At 34.2% G+C, this 25441-nt stretch overlaps 1 protein-coding gene across 2 annotated transcripts; it reads right to left on the reverse strand.

The window, feature by feature from the left end:
* Positions 1 to 283: 283 nt before the first annotated feature.
* On the reverse strand, positions 284 to 19919 carry slc17a8 (solute carrier family 17 member 8). Of its 2 annotated transcripts, XM_073850600.1 has the most exons (12): positions 19822 to 19919; positions 16407 to 16662; positions 13985 to 14103; positions 10659 to 10773; positions 10085 to 10172; positions 7433 to 7519; positions 6683 to 6825; positions 5502 to 5651; positions 4868 to 5000; positions 4638 to 4748; positions 3094 to 3221; positions 284 to 2743 (listed from the first exon to the last, which is right to left on the reverse strand). In XM_073850600.1, the coding sequence occupies exons 1-12, from the start codon at positions 19917 to 19919 to the stop codon at positions 2399 to 2401; spliced, it is 1773 nt and encodes a 590-aa protein (XP_073706701.1). In that variant the 3' UTR covers positions 284 to 2398. The 2 variants fall into 2 exon arrangements, with proteins under 2 accessions (XP_073706701.1, XP_073706702.1); XM_073850601.1 differs by lacking the exon at positions 5502 to 5651.
* Between the last annotated feature and the right edge of the window lie 5522 nt (positions 19920 to 25441).

A 25441-nucleotide genomic window follows, 5' to 3' on the forward strand; every position in this document is an offset into this window, starting at 1 on the left:
CGGTTACGTCTCCTTCGATTTCATTTGTTCCACACTCAACTCATGAATACTGTAAGATGCTATTTAAACACAAGAGCAGCCGCTGCCGTAATCTAATGTATGTGCCAAAGACAATCAATTATGCATGTTATCTCAGCTATATTAAAACTGTGTTAGATAAAAGATCAATTGAAAGATTTTTTTTTTATTCTCCTCCAAATCAACATGTACTGTAAAGAGACATCAGTTACAGTGATGCAATGGTAAAGTGCACATTTCAAACAATCATCTCGACATCCATAAGCAATGAAATGTCTTTCAACAGGTATTGTGCAAAAAAACAAAGGAAAAAAATCAGGCACATTGCGGGTTGTTTCTTTTTTATGATATTCATATTCAATTTTATAAGTACTAAAATGGTTGAAGGATTACTCCACTTTTAGAATAAAAATATCCTGATCATTTACTCACCCCTATGTCATCTAAGATGTTCATGTCTTGCTTTCTTCAGTCGCAAAGAAATAACTTTTTGAGGAAAACATTTCAGGATTTTTCTCCATATAATGGACTTCAATGGTGCTCTATGGAATGAATGTTTAAAAAGCAGTTTCAATGCAGCTTCAAAGGGCTCTAAATGATCCCAGACAAAGAATAAGAGTTTTATCTAGCAAGACGATCACCATTTTCTTTAAAAAAAAATTTATTTATACACTTTTAACCACAAATGCTCGTCTTGAGATATTTAGGGTATGTCTAAAAACTCCCATCTTATTTTGTAAATTTTTTTTTTTTGCAAATTGTAAATTTATTCAGAAAATAACAAATCGTTTTGCTAGATAAGACCCTTATTCCTCGTCTGGGATCGTGTAGAGCCTTTTGTAGCTGCACTAAAGCTGCATTTTTAACCTTCAACCCATTGAGCACCATTGAAGTCCATTATATTGAGAACATTTTTTTTGAAAGTGGAATAATCCATTATTTTTCTACATAAACAACCAAACAACTCAATCCGAGCTTTTCCACCTACACATATGTAAACGATAAACTGAACTATGAGATATTAATGCTGGACATACTGTATTTTTATTAAATACGCATCCCTTTATTAACTTTCATGATAAAACAAGTCAGCGAAGAGGTTTGTTGAAGCTCCACAACTGCATGCAAGAAAAGCCATGGAGGCACAGAAAAATGTTTCTGACTCTTTAACCTGTTTATGCACTATACGCCTGTTTTCTTTGCATAGCTGACAACAATCAAAACATAAAATCATAAAGAACTAATGCATATTCTGCTGTCAGCCTTGTAGATATAAAAAGACTTTGGAACAAAATTATGTATAATGATTTAAACTTGAGTTCAATTTATTCTGGCATGATGTGACTGTAAAGCTTTTAATGCATTGTTCTATTTGTTTGTTCTTTGTTAAGTTTGGAACGCTTTGAAAGTCTCTTATTCTTACCAAGGCTGCATTTATTTGATTAAAAATACATTATTTTGCAAGAAATAAATCACAATTTAAAGTAACTGATTTCTATTTTATATATCTTTTAAAATGCAATTTGTTCCTGTAATGCAAAGCTGAATTTTCAGCATTATTACTGCAGTCTTCAGTGTCACATGATCCTTTTGTAGCATTATAAATGTCATTACTGTCACTTTTGACCAATTTAATGCATCCTTACTGAATAAAAAAAAATCGAAACTTCCTTCATTATACAGCCTACAGCCGTCAAATTAAAGGAGTTCACTTCCAGAACAAAAATTTACAGATAATGTACTCACCCCTCTAAGATGTCTTTCTTTCAGTTGTAAAGAAATCGTGCTTTTTGAGGAAAATGTTTCAGAATTTTTTCTCCATATAGTGGTCTATGGTGCCCCGAGTTCAATGAGTTCATGCAGAGCCAGACAAGACGAGCGTTTGAGGTTAAAAAGTATATCAATTGTAATAAAAAAAATTTAAAAACATTGTTTCGCTAGATAAGACCCTTCTTCCTCGGCTGGGATCGTTTACAACCGCATTTGGTATCGTTTAAAGCCGCATTTAAACTGCATTTTGTCAGTTCAAACTGGGGGCACCATAGAAGTCCACTATATGGAGAAAATTCCTGAAATGTTTTCCTCAAAAAACATAATTTCTTTACGACTGAAGAAAGAAAGACATGAACATCTTGGATGACAAGGGGTATCTTATCTGTACATTTTTGTTCTGGTAGTGAACTCCTTTAACTACTTACAGATTATTCTCATGTTTCTTCAGCTTCTACAGCAGGGTGAAATCTTAAAGGAAGCCATCCATAACTCAAATAGACTGTTGTGTCAAATGTCAGGTGAAATGTTGTAGTCCCAGGGTGGGTCACTTGAATAAATACTCCCAACATCTCAGGTCTCAGTCTTGGGGCGTTTGATGACCAAAATGTCATTGATACTCATTCTGATATTGCCCATTTTCATAATGATTTGATCCGTGGTCTTCATCGGCTTGCATGGTAACCCCTCTCTTCTTCTTCCAGCCTTGCTTGCGGCCTGCAGAGCTTTCTGTGGTTCCATAGGTCTTCTGCTTGGTGGCCAGGGCGCTGTCTGAGTTTGGCTCGGTCTCATCAGCCAGCTCATCTTCCCCGATGATGCCGCATTTCTCGTCACTGGTGGTTTCAGGATCAGCCCAGTCCTGCTTCTCCCCAGAGGCAAAGATGGCGTAGAAGATCACGCCGGTGTAATGCACCATGGAGGCAATCACAAAGACATGCTGCCACTCCAGACGAGTCTGTTGATGATGCAGAAAGGTAATGAGCATATGCAAAATTTTTGTGTAAATCAAAAATGTCTACATGAGGGTGAATAATAGAGAGAATTTTCATTTTTGGGTGAACTATCTCTTTAAATACTTTTAAGTCATCTTGAGGTCTCCTTAGAAGTGTGCTGAGGCCCCCTAGTTGAGCACTGCTGCTATAGATATTCATTTTATATTTTGAATATCAAGGAATATTTACACACTCAAAAATTCTAATAAAAGGAAAATTACTTGGTCATGAAAGAAGGAAGCTATTTGCAGGGGATTGTAAAAACAGTTCCTTGTGCATGTAGTATTATATATAAGGTGATGAAGTTAAATACCTTGTGTTTGGTAAGTGCTCCAACAATGAGGGGGCAAACCATGCCAGACAGTGTACCTACTCCATTAGAGATGCCCATAAGAATACTGGCATAGCGAGGGGCGATGTCCAGATGGTTTACATTGAATCCTGGGTTGAAGAACAGAAATACATTTAGCACATTTAGATCTTCTCCTAATACAGTTGAGGTCAACAGTTTACATACACCTTGCAGAATTGCAAAATGTTAATTATTTGACCAAAATAAGAGGGATTATATTAAATACATGTTATTTTTTATTTAGTACTGACCTGAATAAGATATTTACATTAAAGACTTTTTCTAGTCCACAAGAGAAAATAGTTGAATACATAAAAATTACCCTGGTCAAAAGTTTACATAAACTTGATTCTTAATACTGTGTTGTTACCTGAATGATCCACAGCTGTGTTTTTTTTTTATTTAGTGAGAGTTTTCACGAGTCCCTTGTTTGTCCTGAACAACTAAACTGCCTGCTGTTCTTCAGAAAAATCCTTCTGGTCTCACAAATTCTTTGGTTTTCAGCATGTTTGTGTATTTGAACCCTTTCCAAAACTGACTGTATGATTTTAAGATCCATCTTTTCACACTGAGGACAACTAAGGAACTCATATGCAACTATTACAGAAGGTTCAAAAGCTCACTAATGCATTAGAAGGAAAAGTGATGTATTAAGAGGCAGGGGTGAAAACTTTTGAAGAGAATGGAGATTTTTCTTATTTTGCCTAAATATCATATTTTTTCATTTAGTACTGCCGTTCAGAGACTACAGAAGATAGTTATGTTTCCCAGAATAAAAAGTAAGTTAAATTTACCCTGATCTTCAAATTCAAAAAGTTTTCACCCCCTGGCTCTTAATGCATTATGTTTCCTTCTGGAGCATAAGTAAGTGTTTGAACCTTCTGTAATAGTTGCATATGAGTCCCTCAGTTGTCCTCAGTGTGAAAAGATGGATCTCAAAATCACACAGCCATTGTTGGAAAGGGTTCAAATACACATAAATGCTAAAAAAAAAATCAAGGAATTTGTGGGACCTGAAGGAGTTTTCTGAAGAACAGTGGGCAGAACAGAAGAACTGTTCAGGACAAACAAGGGACTCATAAAACAACTATTACTAAACAAAACAAAAACACTTGTTTGGAGCATTCAACAACACAGTATTAAGAATCAAGTGTATGTAAACTTTTGAACAAGGTCATTATTATAAATTCAGCTATTATTTTCTCTTGTGGAAAATGTGTAAACGTCTTCTGCGAGAAAAAAATCTTATTTAGGTCAGTACTAAATAAAAAATAACATGCATTTTGTTTGATCCCTCTTTTGGTAAAATAACATTTTGCAGATTCTGCAAGGTGTATGTAAACTTCAACTGCATCCTTTATACATTGTTCTTTTATTACAACTAAGCAACCAGCATTACTGAAGCTGGAGCACAAAGAAACTTAAAAGGTTAGACACAAGCAAAGCCAAATGGCAGTATTATGTCGACTGACACTCTGTTGACTGACACCTGTCTCATGTGTCACCTGATATGGCGAATCCACTGAAGCCCACTGCCAGGATGAGGAATGTGATGGCCACTGCACGTGTGTGTGAGAACCCGACCACTAGCAGCAATGTGGCCTCCATGCCAAAACCTGTAGACAATGGCAGAATTTTTGATACTTTCACTTATCCAAATTTAATATGTATATGCATATGCATAAGCTGATGGATGAGATCTCAACTAATTGCGTAAGATTAGGACTTTGCATACCGCCACAGTTCATAATTTTGCGCACGGTTGTAGTAGACAGGATTTTCCGACTCCTCAGGTAGTCAGCCAGCTGGCCTCCTATCGGCACAATGATCGTCATCACCATGTGTGGCACTGCTGACAAAATGCCCACCTGAAAACAGTGCAACATAATTTAGTTAGCCTATTTCTAGAGTGAATTGCACTGAAAAGGATTAGTAATTAATATCACAGAGGATTCTGTAACTTTAAAGAGATAGTTCACTCAAAAATAAAAATTCTGTCATTAATACTCACCCTCATGTCATTCCAAACCCATAAGGCTTTCGTTTATCTTTGGAACACAAAATGATGAAATCTGAGAGCTTTCTGACCCTGCATAGACAGCAACACAACTGGTCCAGAAAGGTAGTAAGGACATTGTTAAAACAGTCATGAACCACTGATGTCACATGGACATTTTAATGATGTTCTTACTACCTTTCTAGGTCTTGAACCTGGTAGTTTCGTTGCTGTCTATGCATCAAAAGTATCTTAATTTGTGTTCCGAAGATGAACAAAGGTCTTACTATATAGGAACGACATGAGGGTGAGTAATTAATGACAGAATTTTCATTTTTGGTGAACTATCCCTTTAAATCACATAACAGCCCACCTTACTGATGGGGAACCCGAAGACCTCTTCAAAGTAAGCTGGCTGACTAATGAGCAGGAGGTAAAAGGTCCAGCTACGGCAGAAGTTTGCCACAATGATGGCGTAGACAGGCATAGATGTAAAGAATTCACGCCAAGGAGTTTTAAATTTCTGCAAAGAGAAAAAAGTACAGTAGTTTAATATATTACATTAAAATCTAAAACATTAAAATAAACATATATATGTGACCCTGGACCACAAAACCAGTCCTAAGTAGCACAGGTATATTTGTAGCAATAGCCAAAAATACAGTGTATCGGTCAAAATGATCGATTTTCTTTTATGCCAAAAATCATTAGGATATTAAGTAAAAAAGCATGTTCCATGAAGATATATATTGCCGTAAATGTTTTATTAGTAATATTAGATAATAGATAATCATAAGAATTTCATTTGGACAACTTTAAAGGTCCACTGAAGTGCCTTGAAACACGCAGCGTTATTCTATGTGGTGACGTACTTTTAACTGAAACAAAAACATATCGCCCAGCCCCGCCCACTTATTTTGAATAGCCAATAGCGTTCCATTTATATCTGCTCCGGCCAGAGCCGTTGAGCTCAGTAAAGCCGCATTTGTAAGCTTATGACAGCCACAGACTAATAAATCACCCACAGATTCAATATGAAACTCTTGCTAAAACGAAATAGTGATCATAATCATGCTGAGGCTGTGTAGTTTAATACATGCCGATCGCACATATGATCTGCTCCGTGTATTGCGTCTCTGTGTAGGGGGCGGGACACTACGGATTCTAGAGAGCATTTGATTGGACAGAACGTTTGAGTAAAAACTGAAGTGCACGGTGATATCATCCAAATCCTTGATTCATATTGGCGGAAGTGACGAGACTGTAAGTTTTGAATGCTCATATCTTGTAAATGCAAATTTTGTCTTTGTTTTGAAGCACACTAGCTTATAGATAATCTTAAGGCTAATATATTCATACTAAAAGCCAAAAAACTTTAATTTTGATTTCAGGGGGACTTTAAAGGCGATTTTCTCAATATTTCGATTTTTTTGCACCCTCAGATTTTTGATTTTCAAATAAAGAAATGGACCCTTATGACTAGTTTTGTGGTCCAGGGTCACATTAGTTTTACAGTTTATTATGCCAAATGCATGAAAGAAGACTTTGGACTACCTCAGTAGTGCTCATTAAATTGGCTCCTTCTCCAATAGAGGTCTCGATGTATGTCCTTTCTTCCTCACTGATGGTGGGATGGATTGCTGGACTGTCATAAGCCAGCAGGAGCCAGAAAATATACCAGATTATGCCAAACACACCTGGATATGAGCACAGAACCACGATCATTTTAACATTGCACCTTTGAAATGTAACATTACACATGAACACAATACAGTGAACATTAAAGGTCCACTAAATGCAGTGTATTTAGTGATTTTTCTTGTTTAAATTGTCATCTTTTTGCTATCTGTTCACAGTAAATTGTTTTAATTCAGTTTCAGTTCAGTTCAAAGTGATTCACTGTGATTTAATATAGATGTAAATTACTCAGATTGATTCAAATCTGGCAAACATTTATAATGTGCTAATCAGATAATAAGTATCATCATTCAGATTTACAGAGTAATTTTCGGTGTATAAATCATTCTTTACTAATCCACCTTATTTTTCAATGCGGAAGCCAGCTATTTTCAGACTTCCGGGTTCAGTAGCCGCTGCAGGGAAACAGCGAGATGAATACTGTTTGCAATATAAACCACTGTGTTCATTATTAAGATAATACATTAAAATAATATGGTAACACAGCTAAAAATAACTGGAAGCGGATGAGACCGGAAGCCTTGTGCATAAAATTTACAAACGGCTGCGTCCCTTCTTACTGTAAAAATAAGGTGGATACATTTCAAAGGCTTGTCCTAAACTTACCATATATATAGAAGACAGAGGGCCAACCTACATACTGCACTAATATTCCAGCCAGTGGCATTGCAATCACAGCTCCTGCATAAGATCCTGTCAACCAGAACACACACACACAAGCGTAATTAAGAAAGTTAAATTAAGAGGAAGGGCATTAATCAACCTGCAATATTCCCCTCAGATGACAGTTCAATAATTTGAAGCCATTGCGGGGGTTGCCTCATAACTGCCAGTGGAAAACTGCCATGATTGGTTTGGTTTGCCTTTAGACTCTCATATATTTAAAAGACTTTTTAAAGAATTGTTCATGCAAAAATGAAGATTCTCTCATTTTTTACTCAAGTTGTCAAGCTACAAGGACAATGCCAGGATTCAAGTCTTTTATCATACTCATGGAGTAACAGAGTAGTCTGCTCACTTACATGTGCAACTACTTCAGACCTCAGCGCAACACGTGCCTCAGCCTGAAGGACAGGCTGGCAGCTGCAGGAAATGGGATTTTAATGAAAAGGTGTCTTAATGTATATTTTATTACTGGATGCACTTGTAAACCTTCCTGTTTGGCGTCGGAAAGGACTCTCGAGTGAGCTTTTGAACATAGAAGAGGGTGCTGCTTCACTTGTGTCAACAGAAGAAAGCCTCTTTCACGTACAGAATGTGAAGCTGTGTGCAGACCATCTTCATTTAGTGGTCCTGTCAAGAGCTGTTTGAAGCACAGGTTGTCATGGCACCTGTTTATTGTGAATGAAGGCTGTTTGAATGCATTTGAGGCATAATGAGCATTGGAATATAAACCCACAGATGACTGGTCAACTGGACTGTGAGCTCATGTACAGACACATCCCTGCTGACAATAGAAACCATCACAGAAATTTGAATGGTTTCCACAATAAATACCATTACAAACCATAAACGTTTAACCATTACAACCATTAAAAAATGTAGAGCATTGATTACCAGGGTTCAAGCACTATAAGGCATTTAAGCACATACAAAAAAATACATTATTTAGCAAGCCTGTATCCACCTAAATCAATTATTTAAAAAAGCATTTCTGGCAAATCCAGGTAATTTACCATAGAAATATTATGTTTTCTTAACGTTTTATGAATGTTATAGCACCAACTGTGGTCCGATCTCCTTAAAAATGTGCATGCTTTTTTTAGAATCACCTGTCGCATGTGCTCACCAGGCTTTTGGGTATATTTGGACAGGCTCCTTTTCTAAATGACCCTGTTATAGATTCCTAAAGTGTAATTTATTGATAATTATTGACCTAGAGAGTCTAGAGAATTGTACTGCAGTGATTTTTTTCCCGAATGAGCAAAAGTTAAAGTAACTTTTTTAAATCTTTGCAATCATTCAACAAACGATTTGATTGACAGCAGTGGTCCGAAATGAGGAGTTCCATTATATGATACAAATATCTGGTTTATGTGCGAAAAAGTGTGCAATGTACAATCGTTTATGCCCTTGAAAAATGCGGCCATGTTTTTTTGAGATAAGCAAATGTCTTTATCGACACTTGTGGCACTTTGGAGGAAGACTATCCTCAGCGATTGTCACATTGATAGGACAAATGATTGCGTATGTATAGTCATTTGTATGTTTTCTCCCTCTTATAGTGCCACCAAGTGGCCAAGTTCTGTTTTCATCCTGTGGCCTCATATTGAGCTCTTACAAAAGTGTTCTCAGTTTGGCAAAGATATCTCTTTCCGTTCAGAAGTTATAGGCATTTTACTAAAAGTGGCCCTGCCACTTTCGAACGTTTTGGCAACCCTTTGCGACGGGGAGTCAAAAGTTCAACTTTTTTTTGATAATTATTGATATTCACTCTCCAGAAAATCTTTATGAACTGGTTCAGTTCTGATCAGGTAAAAAAAACTAGGACTAGTCCGTTAGGCCAATTGGGGCAAGACTTGGTGACATTGCCTGCGGTGTGAGTACTACCATCCCTCCAAATTTCAAGTCCCTACGACTTACGGTTTGGTCTGTGCAATCAATATTTTGTGGAAATTGCTGATCTTTGGCCAATCTAACAATTACAATTGTTAAATTGTAACAAATACATTCCTGTAGTGTGTTTTGGGACATGTCCCATTAGGATTTATTCGTTTTAACAAGCCACCGTTAGAAGGTGACCAATTACCAGTAGAGACCAACAGGCACCATTACAGTTTCCATTAAAACCAATACAATTCCCATTAGAACCAGTTAAACCATTACAAATTCTGTAATGGTCTCAATTGTTTTGTTTTGTTTTTCCAGCAGGGATTTGTATACAAAAGCATTTATTTGGTCTTTTAAAGTAAAGGCAGAGAGTGTTGAACATCGGAACAGTAAAACAAAGAAAACATTTTCACATTTTCTGCAGGTTAAGTCATTCATTGAAACACTGGTTCATTCAATACCTAAACAAGCGAACAAGCTGAATTCAAAACCACATTCTACTCTTAGTATTCCTGCTTTAGATATATATAGTAAAATGCTAACAGCTAGAATGTGGTTGCGAATTCAAAAAGTGATTCTATGTGAGTGACTCACTGAATCATTCACGCAAATGATTCGTTCAAACGGATTCATTCGAAAACAAAACACCACAATTGTTTTCTGTTACATTAAGTGTTTCCTAAAAAATTCTGTCACAGACATACTCACCACAGAACGAGGTAGTAGCCAGACGACTTCTTTCTAGTGGAGGAGCCCATTTGCTCCACATCCCATGGCAGGCTGGATATGTGACTCCCTGTGAACAGCATGTACGGTTAGTATCTATTTTTTTTCTCCTTCTTTTATTTTTAATCAAAATGGGTAATTCTAACGACTAATTAATACTTAAAGGAACAGTTCACCCGTATAATGACGTCATGAATAATGAACCAGACTTACATTTCAGTCTGTCGTCACTCAAAAGCTATTGTATGGCTTTAAACGACTTAGTATAAGGTATATACTTAACGACTACTTTTATGGTGCTTAGTCATTTTGGAGGTTGAATATCAGCAATCACTTGGAAACCAAGTTGGTGTAAACATTCTCTTTTCCTTTTTTGTTTCAGAAGTGAAAAAGCCATATGGGTTTGGAATGGCATAACGGTGAGTAAATATTGACACAAGTCATCGTTTTTTGAGTGGATTACTCATTTAAATACACTAAAATAAATAGATCAAATTAAATTATGTCACAATATTTTATGACATGTTTGAAGATAAGGTCACTGGTTACGACTCACCTCCACTAGTCCTTGTAAGATTCGGACAAACATGACACAGCCATAGTGAACCCTGGCAGCTGATGGAATAAACATGTTTAGCACTGACGTCAAGAAAATGGCTGCTCCAAACACCCTAAAAAACAATACAGAGAAATTTAATAATATTGTTTACTCCTTATGGATTCAATCAAAGTGTAGCAATATAAAAATTATTTCGATTTATGTAAATAATGTTTTGTGGAAATGCACACACAATCAGGATTACTAATTCCATAATGTCATCTGAATAACTGAATTGAATAACTCTATCATCAGTCCTGAAATTCTGAAAGACATTAATCATAAAATATTTATGTATCTCCATGACCTTATATAAGGTGATGAGTTAGTGACACCTAGAGAGTAATTTTGTAACTTGAAAAGAACTGTAATGGGATTAAAAAAAATCAATTAAAGTGTTGATGAATTTTAGAATTATAATTTAATTGTTTTAGTTTTAGTCAGGAGGTATATTTGTTTTTTTTTAATTTCATTTAGTTTTACTTGATGTACTAAATTTACTGCAAATAAAATGGAAAATAAAAATGAATAAAAACTATATAGATTATAAAAAAATACTAAAACTTTAAAATGACAATGAAAACAGAAAATATGCAAATAAAAAGCTAATAATGAAATATTCATAAAAAGGCAGCATTTCTCAATTTCATTTAGTTTTACTTCATGTACTTAAATAACTACAATGAAAATGAGATATATAAAATTACAAAAGCTTTAACTACAAATTACAATAAAACAGAAAATATGCAAATAAAACAAATAATAAAATATTCATTAAAAAGGCAACATTTCTCAATTTCATTTATTTTACTTGATGTACTCAAATAACTGCAACTAAAACGATAAATAAATAAAAACTATATAGACTATAAAAATTGCTAAAACTTTACAATAAAAACAGAAAATATGCAAATAAAAACTAATAATAAAATATAAATTTTAAAAAGACAACATTTCTCAATTTCATTTAGTTTTACTGGATGTACTAAAATAACCAACTAAAACGAATAAAGACTATAAAAAATTACTAAAACTTTAAAATTACAATGAAAACAGAAAATATGCAAATAAAACAAATAAAATATTCATTAAAAGGCAACATTTTTCAATATCATTTATTTTACTTGATGTACTAAAATAACTGCAACTAGAACGAAAATAAAAATTAATAAAAACTATATAGACTAAAAAAATTGCTAAAACTTTACAATAAAAACAGAAAATATGCAAATAAAAACTAATAATAAAATATAAATTTTAAAAAGACAACATTTTTCAATTTTATTTAGTTTTACTGGATGTACTAAAAAAACAACTAAAACGAATAAAGACTAAAAAATTACTAAAACTTTAAAATTACAATGAAAACAGAAAATATGCAAATAAAACAAATAAAATATTCATTAAAAGGCAACATTTTTCAATATCATTTATATTACTTGATGTACTAAAATAACTGCAACTAGAACGAAAATAAAAATTAATAAAAACTATATAGACTAAAAAAATTGCTAAAACTTAATGACAATGAAAACAAAAAATCTGCTAATAAAAACTAATAATTAAAAATTAATAAAAAAGGCAAAATTTCTCAATTTTTATTTTGTTTTACTTAATGTAGTGCTAAAATAACTGCAAATAAAATGGAAATAAAAATGAATAAAAACTACATAGACTAAAAAATTGCTAAAACTTAATGACAATGAAAACAGAAAATATGCTAATATTAAAAAACTAATAATAAAATATTAATAAAAAAGGCAACGTTTCTCAAGTTTTATTTTGTTTTACTTAATGTAGTACTAAAATAACTGCAACTAAAATGGAAATAAAAATGAAGAAAACCTATATAGACTAAAAATTACTAAAACTTTACAATGAAAACAGAAAATATGCAAATAAAAACTAATAATAAAATGTTCATAAAAAGGCAGCATTTCTCAGTTTCATTTAGTTTTACTGGATGTACTAAAATAACTGCAACTAAAACAGAAATGAAAATGAAAAAAACTATATAGACCATAAAAAATGAGTACAACTTTAAAATGACAGTGAAAACAGAAAATATGCAAATAAAAAATGAATAAAATATTCATAAAAAAGGCAGTATTTCTCAATTTAATTTAGTTTTACTTCATGTACTAAAGTAACTACAACGAAAATAAAATTATATAAAATTACATAGAATTACAAAAGCTTTAACTAAAAGTAAAATGAAAACAGAAAATATGCAAACAAAACAATAAAATGTCACCCTGGACCACAAAACCAGTCATAAAGGTCAGTTTTTGAAAACTATAAAATAAATAAGCTTTCCATTGATGTATGGTTTGTTAGGATAGGACAATATTTGGCAGAGAGACAACTATTTGAAAAAATGGAATCTGAGGGTGCAAAAAAATCGAAATGTTGAGAAAATCTCTTTTAAAGTTGTCCAAATGAAGTTCTTTGCAATGCATATTACTAAACAAAAATTTTGATATATTTATGGTCGAAAATTTACAAAATATTTTCATGGAACATGACCTTTAATTAATATCCAAATGATTTTTGGCATAAAAGAAAAATGTATAATTTTGATTCATGCAATGTATTGTTGGCTATTTCTACAAAAATACCCATGCTACTCATGACTGCTTTTGTGGTCCAGAGTCACAAATAATAATAACAAAAGCTATAACAGTATCTTAATGATACTAAAATAACACTGGTCTAGTATAGCTTTTATTTTGCATTTACTGGGGCCTGGATTGATATCCTTGATATCCAACTTGATTTAACTTATCAAATTATGAAATTTTTACCTTTTGCAAATAATTATCAAAGACCTTTTTTTCCATTTAATATCCACTGAAAAACTGAAAAACCCATATCAATTTAGCTAGTGCAGCTCCTTCGCCGGATCACGCAGAAGAGACATTTTGGTTCATTCAGTTGTCCTTTATCTCCATTTAATCCATCCATCTGCTTTTTTTTTCCAAAACAGTGTGTAAGTGACACTTGTAATATTCCAGTGGCTGGTGTTTCAGCGAGAGATCTGCTGCTGGATCTTTCATTATTAACTCTGTCAGCCACGTGTCCTCTTTTCCTGTGAGGCTTTTATTACAAGGCTGCTATCGCCCCTCTAATCAACACACGGCACAAATTTAACCCTCGCCGCCCTGACCACTGCACTCCTGTGGTGCCTTGGGACTTCAGACACCTTTCAACACTAAATGTAATATGAGAGTTATATTATGGAACACACGTCTGCCTTCCAAACGTGGCGTGGAAACGAGGCTCACCTGTTAGCTGCTAGCTTATTGGAGATGAAACCTCCAGGGATTTGAGTGACAATGTAGCCCCAGAAAAAAGAGCCGTGTATCAATCCCACTGTCTCTGGATCCCAATTAAACTGAGCTGGCTAAAGGAGACAAGCATTAGAGGAGAACATGTTAGATTGATATAATTAATAAAATAAAAAATACAACAAACTTTTGTATGCACATTTCTGTGTATAACATAAATGAGCTATCACAAGACTTACATAGTAAAATGACCTTGTGAATATGTGTGTGTGTGTCATGTCTTCCTCTTAATATCTCTTATGACAGGAAATTACAGGAAATTGTGGCAGCCAACTACCAAAAAATCGCTGATGAAAATTCAAGCCAGAAAAAAAGATTATAATCGGTCCTTTGAACTTGATAGCTGAAGTCAATGGACTATTTATAATTTTTTCCACAAACTATGTCTATTTTGTTGTTGTTGTTGTTGTTGTTGTTGTTAATTACTGATAAAACTAGATGAAAATAAATAAAAATGAAGATATAATGTAAGATACACCACCAGTCAAAAGTTTTTGAACGGTAAGATTTTTAATGTTTTAAAGAAGTCTCTTCTGCTCACCAAGCCTGCATTTATTGATCCGAAATACAGCAACAGCAGTAATATTGTGAAATATTTTTATTTAAAATAACTGCTTTCTATTTGAATATATTTTAAAATGCAATTTATTCCTGTGATCAAAGCTAAATTTTCAGCATCATTACTCCAGTCTTCAGAAATCCTTCAGAAATCATTCTAATATGCTGATTTTCCATTCAAGAAACATTTATTATTATTATTATTAGCAAAATCTACAACAGTTTTAAATATTCTTTTGATGAATAAAAAGATCCCAAGACCAGCATTTATCTGAAATAAAAAAGCTTTTGTAACATTATACACTATACCATTCAAAAGCTTTGAGTCAGAATACATTTTTTGTTTTTTGGGGGAAAGAAATGATAGAAATTAATAGTTTTATTTAGCTAAAAGTAGGCTAAAAGGATGCTATTAATTGATCAAAAGAGATGATAAAGTTACAAATGTTACAAAAGATTTCTTTTACTTCTGAACTTTGTTTTTTGAGCAGCAAATCAGAATATTAGAATGATTTCTGAAGGATCATGTGACTGGAGTAATAATGCTAAAAATTCAGCTTTGAAATCACAGGAATAAATTACATTTTAAAATATATTCAAATACAAAACTGTTATTTTAAATAGCAAAAATATTTTAAAATTTACCGTTATTGCTGTACTTTGGATCAAATAAATGCAGGCTTGGTGAGCAGAAGACACTTCCTTAAAAAATCTTGCAACCTTTTAAAGGCACAATATGTAGACTAGAGGACACATATTCAAAACAAACAAAGAAACAAAAGCGGGATTTGATGATGCTGTGATTAAGTTTGGAATTATGGGAGTTATCGTCTTCATCCCCACAGCTGATGCAATCCGACAGGACTCGGATGCATTTGTCACCTGTCCTAATAAAACGCATAACATATTAAAGCATCTTTGGTGTTTTTATGTTTTCTACAAAACAAAACGGAAATCGATGGTGTGTGACCTCATTGTGTGACAGGCCACTAGTTAAAATTGCTTATTTCTCTGGGTTCAAACATTCTTGGAAACATTTGGGATAATGTAAATACATAAAATATAATTGTATGTCAACAAAATATGTAAGACTGTTGTAGTGGTTTTTGGATATTTTAATACAAAAATCTTACATATTGTGCCTTTAACCAGAATTAATGAAAAATAAAATGTTACATTTGGTATATGTGGTAAAATTTTATCTACTTTACTTTTTTAGTGACCTTTGATAGTCTTAAAGGAATAGTTCACCCAAAAATTAACATTTTGTCATCACTTACCCTCATGTTCCATAATTCCCAATGACCTCCATAGTATTTTTGGCTACCAGAAACAGTTTGGATAACATTCTTCAAAATATCTTTTTGTGTGTATGTGTGTGTTCAACAGAAGACAAATATTCATAAGAGTTTGGACCAACATTAGGGTGAGTAAATGTGACCCTGGACCACAAAACCCAGTCATAAGTGCCAATTTTGATTTTATTTATACACTACTTATACAGTACATCAAAGCGGAATAAATAAGCTTTCCATTGATGTATGGTTTGTTAGGATAGAACAATATTTGGCCGAGATGCAACTATTTGAAAATCTGGAATCTGAGGGTGCAAAACAAAATACTGAGAAAATAGCCTATAAAGTTGTCCAGATTAAGTTCTTAGCAATGCATATTACTAATCAAAAATTAAGTTTTGATTTTCTTTTTTGAGTAGCCTATCCCTTGACATTTAATACTTTAAAACCCCTTGTTGTATGAGAATGTAATTTGGTATTTTCAGTTTATATTTTCCTAGTTTCACCTGCATGACGGCAGTCCCGTTGATGTAGACAGTATTGTTGTTAACCATTTCCACAATGGCTACACCGAGGTTGCAGCGGATGCCGAACGAAATGCAAAACCCAAGTCCGCTGAGCATGGCGATTATGTAACGTTTAGGGAGGCCAAAGCAGCCACAATCCAAAAGAGGCGGACTGCGTTTAGGGGCCACCACTGGCCGTCCATCTTCTGTAAGCTCAATGTTGTCATCTTCAGATGCATTAGAGCCATCGATCTTCCTACCATAGGATATAAAAGGTTTTAGAAATGGTCATTGCTTACAGTAGACAAACACAAAAAACTTATAAAGCAATACCAAACCACTTTTTGGATTGCAAATGTAGCTGATTGAACTCAGTGCTGTTTGAAAGAGATATACCCATATTTATGAGTGATGTACTCGGCGGACGCAGTTGGAGGAAGGGGGCCAGCAAGGGTTGCCGGAGTGTGCCGTTGAAAAGGTCACATTGCGTTTGGTGCTCCCTCCATCTCGCCCGCACGCACCTGTTCCATTACTGAACCTGCATCTTTCCTCTCATCCTCCACCTCACAGGAATTACTTTCATCTGTCTATTTTGAAATGCACACCTGAGTTCTTCGACACACAGAGGAAGGAGCTCACTAAAAGCTGGATACTGCTGGATTGTGAATGGAGGATCAAGAGGCATCATTTCAAGAGCCTGTTGCTGATGTTTCTGAAGCATTGTTGTTGCACATAAGCCACTTTAAGGTGAAGTACTGGTCTGGTGCACTCACAATTTTTTTTCTATAGTAAACAATACATACTTATTCAGATCACATACACATGTTTATCTTCCATATCTCTGGATTATAAATGTATATTATAATTTTATACTTTAGACTATCTTTTCCAAAAGATTAAAGCAGCTTTTACATTATAATGATCCAGCCAAGGCAATCCACCTTATTCAACGCGGTAAGCCATTTGCTTTAAATATGCGAGACTTTCGGTTCATTAGCTACTATGGGGAAATTACCAGAAGAATAACAGTGCAGTAAACGGTAAAACTGTTTTCACTACAAACCAGTGTGTTCATAATTAGGACGATACATTAAAATATTACGGTAAGACACACCAATTTGCAATATCAAACAGCGAAACTAGATATTTTGTACAGCTAAAAATCGCTGGAAACAGATAATACCGGAAGCCAGACACAACACGTTCCAATTTACAAAATGGCCGCAACCGCTCTTACAGGAAAAATAAAGTGGATATATCAAAGTCCCTTTAAGGCAAGTCATGTCACTCGGCGGCCATCTTTGATACGCCTCTCGGGCATACAAGTGCAGCTCCTATCTGTTTGAATGGGGAAACATCAAATTCTCCAAAACGGTTCACCAAGCTTACGATTAAATTTCATATTTTAAATCTTCAAAGAAATCCAACAAGAACTGCCTCATAAATATGGTTCCTTGTGCTCCAATAGCGTGAAAAAACGCTTATTTTTCCGGCTAGATGAGCCAGTGCGCATGCGCAGTACTGAGCGCACGTCTAGAGCGCCGATTGTTTCTATAGCAACCGGGACTTCTAACTGCAGCTGCAGTGACGCGCTGACTTTACTAATCAACGATTGGCTCTTTCACTAAGAAGGCGGGGCTTCGCGGCCATAATGAGCGTTGCATTTTTCCTCATTCAAAACTACAAGAGTGAAATGTCTTGGGTATTCTATAGTCTTTGGATATATTCACTTTTTACCACAAGAAACGTAAAACGAAAAGGTATTTAGATGCATATCGTTGCATTCTCTCAAATAAAACCTGTGGTAAACAGCCACTACACTTATTTTATGTCATAAACACTTTTAGTCCTTTTTCAAAAGTAGGGAGGCTACTTTATTATTGTCATTGTAAGTAACTTAAGTATAATAATGTATAATACATCGTCTGAAAGCTGAATAAATAAGCGTTCCATTGATGTATGGTTTGTTAGGAAACAGCTATTTACAAATGTGGAATCTGAGGGTGCAAAAAAAAAAAATCGGAATATTGAGGAAAATATTAAAGCTGTCCTAATGAAGTTCTTGCAATACATATTACTAATCAAAGATTTGATTTTTATATATTTACGGTGGGAAAATTCACAAAATTTCTTCATGGAATATTATCTTCACTTAATATCCTAATGATTTTTGGAATAAAAGAAAAATCTATTATTTTTAACCCACCTGTGCTGCTTAAGACTGGTTTTGTGGTCCAGGGTTACATATTTAATTCTTTTGGAGAAGGTATTGCCTTTGAGAAACTATTATAATGCTCTATTTTGTCTTCAATTATGGCTGCTTATGTATACAAATCTAAATGAAATTTAAACACAAACGTTAAGCATATTAATAAGTAGGAATGAAAATAAATATTGCAGACTACTTAATTATTTAGTGTGGACGAATATATTATTTTCCCCTTCTATATTGTGGAGTTAAGGTTCACTAAGTGATTTCCTAGCAATATTACACAGACAGGAAATTATGTACATTATCTCACATATAAAGCTGTCTAATGTGCAAGAAATATGACATGTATTTCACTGTAATGTGAATTCCTCCGGTTTTTAATCTCCTCAGATGTACTAGATATTAAATATGTATAGAAATACCTAGAAAGCTGGATAACTTTTAAATTACTGACAGAGATACAAAGTGAATACGTTAGGCTTGCGCATAATAATGTAGTGATATTTCTAGACGCACTGACAAGCAAAGATATCCAGTGGCAACATTTTGATGAATATGTGTAAGAATGTACAAAAGAATGTATTTCCTCTTTCTTTGAGAAACAACTTGCAGTGTAAAAAATACTCTAAAAACTGTTTTCCGGACATGCCTTATCACAATTTTTTGATAGTTCTGTAGTGCATAGTTCTATATATGTGACCCTGGACCACAAAACCAGTCATAAGGGACAATTTTTTATACATGAAAGCTGATGTTAGGATAGGACAATATTTGTTTGTGATACAATTATTTGAAAATCTGGAATTTGAGGGTGCAAAAAAATCTAAATACTGAGAAAATCGCCTTTAAAGTTGTCCAAATGAAGTGCTTAGCAATGCATATTACTTATCAAAAATAAAAAAAAGTTTTGATAAATTTACGGTAGGAAAAATTTACAAAATGTCATCGAAAAATCGTTAATTTTGACCCATACAACGTATTTTTGGCTATTGCTACAAATATACCCGTGCTACTTAAGACTGCTTTTGTGCCATTTATTTTTCAATAATATTTTTTATACAAAATACAGCTCTCAGTAGATTTTAAGTTGATTTCTCAATTCTAAATTCTAAATCCCTTCCATAATTAAATGTAATACCAAAGGCATATATAAGCAAGCAATTTTCAGTGCTTAGACTCCAATTGAACTGCCTTTACACTTACTTCTGCAGGTTCCCCAGAGAGTCGCCCACACTGTTCTTCAACTCCTCCTTCCCCGGGTTGAGCTTCTCCTTAAGACCCGCAAACCCCCCCAGCGGCATTTCTCCTTCGCTTGCTCTTCTGTCCCTCAAACACTTGTCTTCTCACTCTTCTGCAGGAGCGGGATATCCACTAGACGCTGGTGCACATCCTCTCCTGTGCTGGACTGAGATGGTCTAGGTGTGCTGGAGGGGAGGAGAGACGCTGAGCCGGAGACGGAGCAGAGAGACAGAAGAGGAGGGACTTTGGTACAATCCTTCATATGTTTCAGGCTGAGAACATCCAGAAACAAGGTACATGGGGTAAATCCAGGTGTCTTTGGTTCAGTGTATCGGCATTGCGAAAATTTCTGATGCGAAGAAGCATCAATAATAGAAACTCCGGCGTTCTCCTCAGCTCCCTCACAGACAGTGACAGAAGATGCCGAACACCTGCTTCTTCTCCGACCCCTCCCTTCTTTGTCTTGCACATACGAAAGCAGGCCAAAAAGAGTGACTAGCGGAGCTCATTAACTATTGATACCCAAGTCAAGGATCGCAGGCTTGGGGTTGTATGATATGAGCAGGTGTAACAAGACACTGCGTCCTCTAGTCCCGGTCTAACCCTTATCCCGAGAAACTGTTCCAGGGGTTCATGGGTCAAACGTATCAGCATCAACAAGCAAACACTGACATAAAGGTTCAAACCGTTAGGGCCGTTGCACTGTGGCTGATGTTCAAAAGTCTCATTTGCAATCTAATTCTATTGCTGCTTTAAGCGAAGGGCTGCACCTTTTTCCAGTTAAAGTCTCTTTTATGCAATAATCATCAAAAATGCAGTGTGCTTTAAAAATTCAGATATTGAGGTCTAAAAAATTCATTGGTAGTCTGCACAGCTCGCAGGCTGTGTTTCACTGATGCTTGTTGTAGGAGACTCAATAGTCCGTTTGCCGTGAATTAAATCTGGAGCTTCCTCGCCGAAGGTCTGCCATTCAGTGCAAAGGTCATGAATAACTGAGAGCAACAGGGATTTACTATTTTCCACAATCAAAATGAACATAAGCATTATGCAAATAAAAATTCTTTACCTCTAATTTTTTTTTTTGTAATATTTTAAAACAAAACTGCATCTAATAATGATAAAAGGTTGTGCCTCTTGCATATGAAAATGTTTCCTTTAATATACACTACCAGTCAAAAGTTTTTGAACAGTAAGATTTTTATTGTTTTTTAAAAGATTTTTCTGCTCACTAAGCCTGCATTTATTTGATACAAAGTATAGCAAAAACTGTGCAATTTTAAAATATTTTTACTATTTAAAATAGCTGTTTTCTATTTAAATATATTTTAAAATGTTATTTATTCCTGTGATTTTAAAGCTGAATTTTTAGCATCATTCTAACATTCTGATTTGCTGCTCAAAAAAAACATTTATTATTATTATTATTATTATTATTATTATTATTATTATTATTATTATTATTATTATTATGTTGAGAACAGCTGAGTAGAATTTTTTTCAGGTTTCCTTGATGAATAGAAAGTTCAGAAGAACAGCATTTATCTGAAATAGAAAACCTTTTGTAAAAGTATTAATTTCTATTAATAAAATAAAATAATAAAAATATAAAATGAAAAATAAATACATTCTACTGACTCCCAAGCTTTTGTATGGTATAGTGTATAATTTTATAAAAGCTTTTTATTTTAGATAAATGCTGATCTTTGGATTTTTCTGTTCATCAAAGAAACTTTGAAAAAAAAAAGTTACTCAACTGTTTTAATTATTGATAATAATTAAAAAAAAAAATGTTTCTTGAACACCAGATCAGCATATTACAATGATTTCTGAAGGATCACGTGACACTGGAGACTACAGTAATGATGCTGAAGATGTAGCTTTAATCACAGGAATAAACTACATTTTAAAACATATTCAAATAGAAAACAGTAAAAATATTTTTTAATTGTACTGTTTTGCTGTGCTTTGAATAAAATAAATGCAGGCTTGGTGAGCAGAAGATACTTCTAAAAATCATTAAAAATCTTACTGTTCACAAACTTTTGACTGATAGTGTGTGTATAAATATATATATATGTGTGTGTGTGTGTGTGTGTGTGTGTGTGTGTATACACACACACACACACACACACAATATCAGTCAAGTTTTTGTATATTGTATGTAAGGTTTGTATATGTATATTTTTATATATATAAGCTTTGTAATGAATGTTTTTTTATCTCTGTAAAATTACACGTTTTGAATCTGTTTTTTAAATGTATTTACGAATAACCTAATGTGTCAAAAAAGTGCCATGTCACTAACCCATTAACTTTTACTAAAATTATTTATTAATATATTAATAAACGTTTATATCTTATTTATATTAATTATATATTAATAAATTAATATATAATAATAATAATAATAAATATATATTCAAAGTATGTTTTAAAAGCTGGGCCAAGGCACTTTTGTTTTCCAAGAATAGAGTGACATCTAGTGGTTCACATGAGCCAATGTGCAGCTGCCCAGCAAATTTTTACTCCAAGTATTTTTTTATTTATTTTTGAATAATTGCTTATTTATAGAACTATGACCTTAAAACAGTATCTGTTTTCATGTGTAAACATGCACTTGTACAACATTAAATCTTTGCTTTCCAGGTCAGCAACTTGTCTTCCTCTTTGCTGATGCATCATACAGGTCAGATTTATGGACTTCTTGAAGTGGTGGCCACATAAAGTATTCTTTGGCATTACAAAAAAAAATCTTGTTTTCTGTATGCAGTATCTGTAAACGAGTGAGTTAGCTTTTTATGAACTTGATTTCCACAATATATGTTTATGATTGTATGATTCTAAGGGTTTATGATTTTACATTCCACATCATTATCCACCTTTTTCTTCAACACGGAAGTAAGCCTATGGGTGAGACTTAAGGTTCATTATCTGCTATAGGGAAATAATAAGATGAATAACAACATGCAGTAAACGGTAAAACTGTTTGCACTACAAACCAGTGTGTTCATGATTATGATAATACATTTAAATAATATGGTAAGACACACTAATTTGCAATATCAAGCAGCTAAAAATAGCTGGAGGCGGGTGAGACCGGAAACCAAACCCATAAAATGTACAAATGGCCGCGCCCACTCTTACGGGAAGAAAAGGTGGATAATGGCTTTAAAAATAATAATAATAATAATAATAATAGGCCTAATTATAGAGATTTATATTCAATAAATTTTCATGACTTTTGGTGAGCTGAAAATTATTTTTAAAGTCACTGATATTTCTTTCCAGAAAAACATTTAATAATAATAAAACATAGCTTTTTAAAGCAGTTCATTTGTGGGTATTTGTGTTACAATACAGTCATTTGCAGCTACATCTATGAGATCAGATCACCTGCGTTTTTCAGGGACTAACAGTGAAAAAAAAAAAAATGAACATGATAAAGACGTGCAACTCTTGACCACTAGCTGGCGCTAGCGTCTGATTTTTCTTTCAGAGTTGGTTACTCAATCGTTTCAACGCAAACAGGGTAGGTGTGAAAGTTGTAATCAGGCCAAAAGAAGAGTTCTTGGCTTCAGCCATCAAAATACCAAGCAAAGATTTATTCATAAAAGAAATTCATAAAATCTATCAAACAGAATATAGACGGTACAGCAAGGGCGAAATTGTCAATCACACATTGGGGGGGACAGCTGTGGGACTTTTTGTGTTTGCGCATGCACACATTTAAAAAAAAAAAAAAAAAAAGCCAGAGTCCAAATGTTTGTAATTGTATAACACAACAAGGAATTTTATTACATCTGATCGTCAAACCAACGTATACTCACCCTGTAATGATTACAGCATCAGCATACAGGCTATTAAGTCACAAAGCTGAATTTAAAGGGATAGTTCACCCAAAAATGAAAATTCTGTCATCATTTACTCACCCTCAAGTTTTTTAAAACCTGTAAGAATTTCTTTCTTCTGCTGAACACAAAATAAGATATTTTGAAAAATGTCTGTAACCAAACAATTGATGGACCCCATTGACTTCCATAGTAGGTCAATGGGGTCCATCAACTGTTTGGTTACAGACATTTTTCAAAATATCTTATTTTGTTCTATACTTTAAAAAAAAAAATCACATTTTCTAAAAATCTAAACGTCTTTTTCCCTTCATAATTCTCATAAGAATGCCCATGATCCACATATTTTATTTCCTCTAAACTTTGCTTTTTTGTTTCAGTAATTAAACATTGTTCTAAGGGGCAGCTTGTTACCACATCTTACCCTATAACGTTACATTCACTCACAATGAATGTGAGTTAACCCTTGTGTGGTGTTCATATTTTTGTTATTCAGCCAGTGTTCGTGGGTCTGTTGGACCTGCTGCATTTTGGGGTTTTTAATTCAACATAATCAACCAATTTATGTTAAAATACTCAACAGATATTTAGGCTACTTCATCCCAATTACAAGCAATAGAAACAGCATTTATGGTTAATATTTCCTCTCTAGCTTTGTTAGATCACATTTAAGAATTGTAACCTTGTGCGGGAACGGCAGGGGTAGAAACAAAACTCACTTTTGCACTCACACTCTCTCACACTTACACACAACCTCTCTCTCACATGCATGCACACACACACACACACACACACACACACACACACACACACACACAGATATGTGGTTCATACAGGGAATCTCCATAGGCGTAATGGTTTTACAAATGTACAAACTGTATAATCAATGCCCCTACACTAACCCTACCCCTAAACCTACCAATCACAGAAAACTTTTGGCCTTTTTTGAAGTTCAAAAAACACCATTTAGTATGTTTTTTAGCCGTTTGGTTTATGAGGACACAGATGTCCTCATAAACCATGTTTACGTTGTAATACCCAAGTCATTATACACATTTGTGTCCTCATAAACCATATACTATACAAGAACACACACACACACACACACACACACACACACATAACAGCAAGGCCTGACAGGAGGAGGACAGAGTAAAGGTCCTACAGACCCGAACACCATACAAGGGTTAAGAGCTATTAATGTCATGCTGTCCGGTACCTTAGTACCTTACTTCTCACTTCTCTGTTAAAAATGCCTAAAATCTCCAGAAACGTACTTTCTTTTTCTTTCCAAAGAAATTACAGATGTCAGCTGCTGCAGTCTTTCTTTTGTTCATTTTTGGCCAATACTGTGAAATATAACAGCAACGCAATTCCAAGGGATGAAAATGGTGAAGTAAGAAAGAACAAATGACAGGACTCTAAAATAACTTGCTAGATAAACCCAATTCAGAGAACAGGACCGTGGCTCAAAACGCTAACGTTAGCTGTAAAAACTGGGTTTGGTACAGTAGATTTGACAAGCCTGTCACTGACCGCTATCCCAGTTTGCTTTAAAGCCAGGCTACATGCTAGCGTGTATACAGTAACGTTAGCTAGCTGTCGGCTAGCTTGTCAATAGACCCATTCATACAAGCTGTATAATATTACAGTCGAAATTTACAAATTCTACAATTCGAAATTCTAGTGAAATTCACCTGGTCGTTATCTAAGGGATTATGTCAGCCAAAAACACC

This window comes from Garra rufa, chromosome 11 (assembly GCF_049309525.1).
Source record: "Garra rufa chromosome 11, GarRuf1.0, whole genome shotgun sequence".
In the NCBI taxonomy this organism is placed as follows: domain Eukaryota; kingdom Metazoa; phylum Chordata; class Actinopteri; order Cypriniformes; family Cyprinidae; genus Garra; species Garra rufa.

Bases quoted from the DNA above. Each gene is read 5' to 3' on its own strand.
- slc17a8 (XM_073850600.1), bottom strand. From the start codon at position 19,919: ATGCCGCTGGGGGGGTTTGCGGGTCTTAAGGAGAAGCTCAACCCGGGG. The intron at 6,826-7,432 runs GTAAGTTTAGGA...GCTCATATCCAG, and splicing joins CTCTGTCTTCTATATATATG to GTGTGTTTGGCATAATCTGG. The intron at 5,001-5,501 runs GTGGGCTGTTAT...CACTGTTTTCAG, and splicing joins TCGGGTTCCCCATCAGTAAG to GTGGGCATTTTGTCAGCAGT.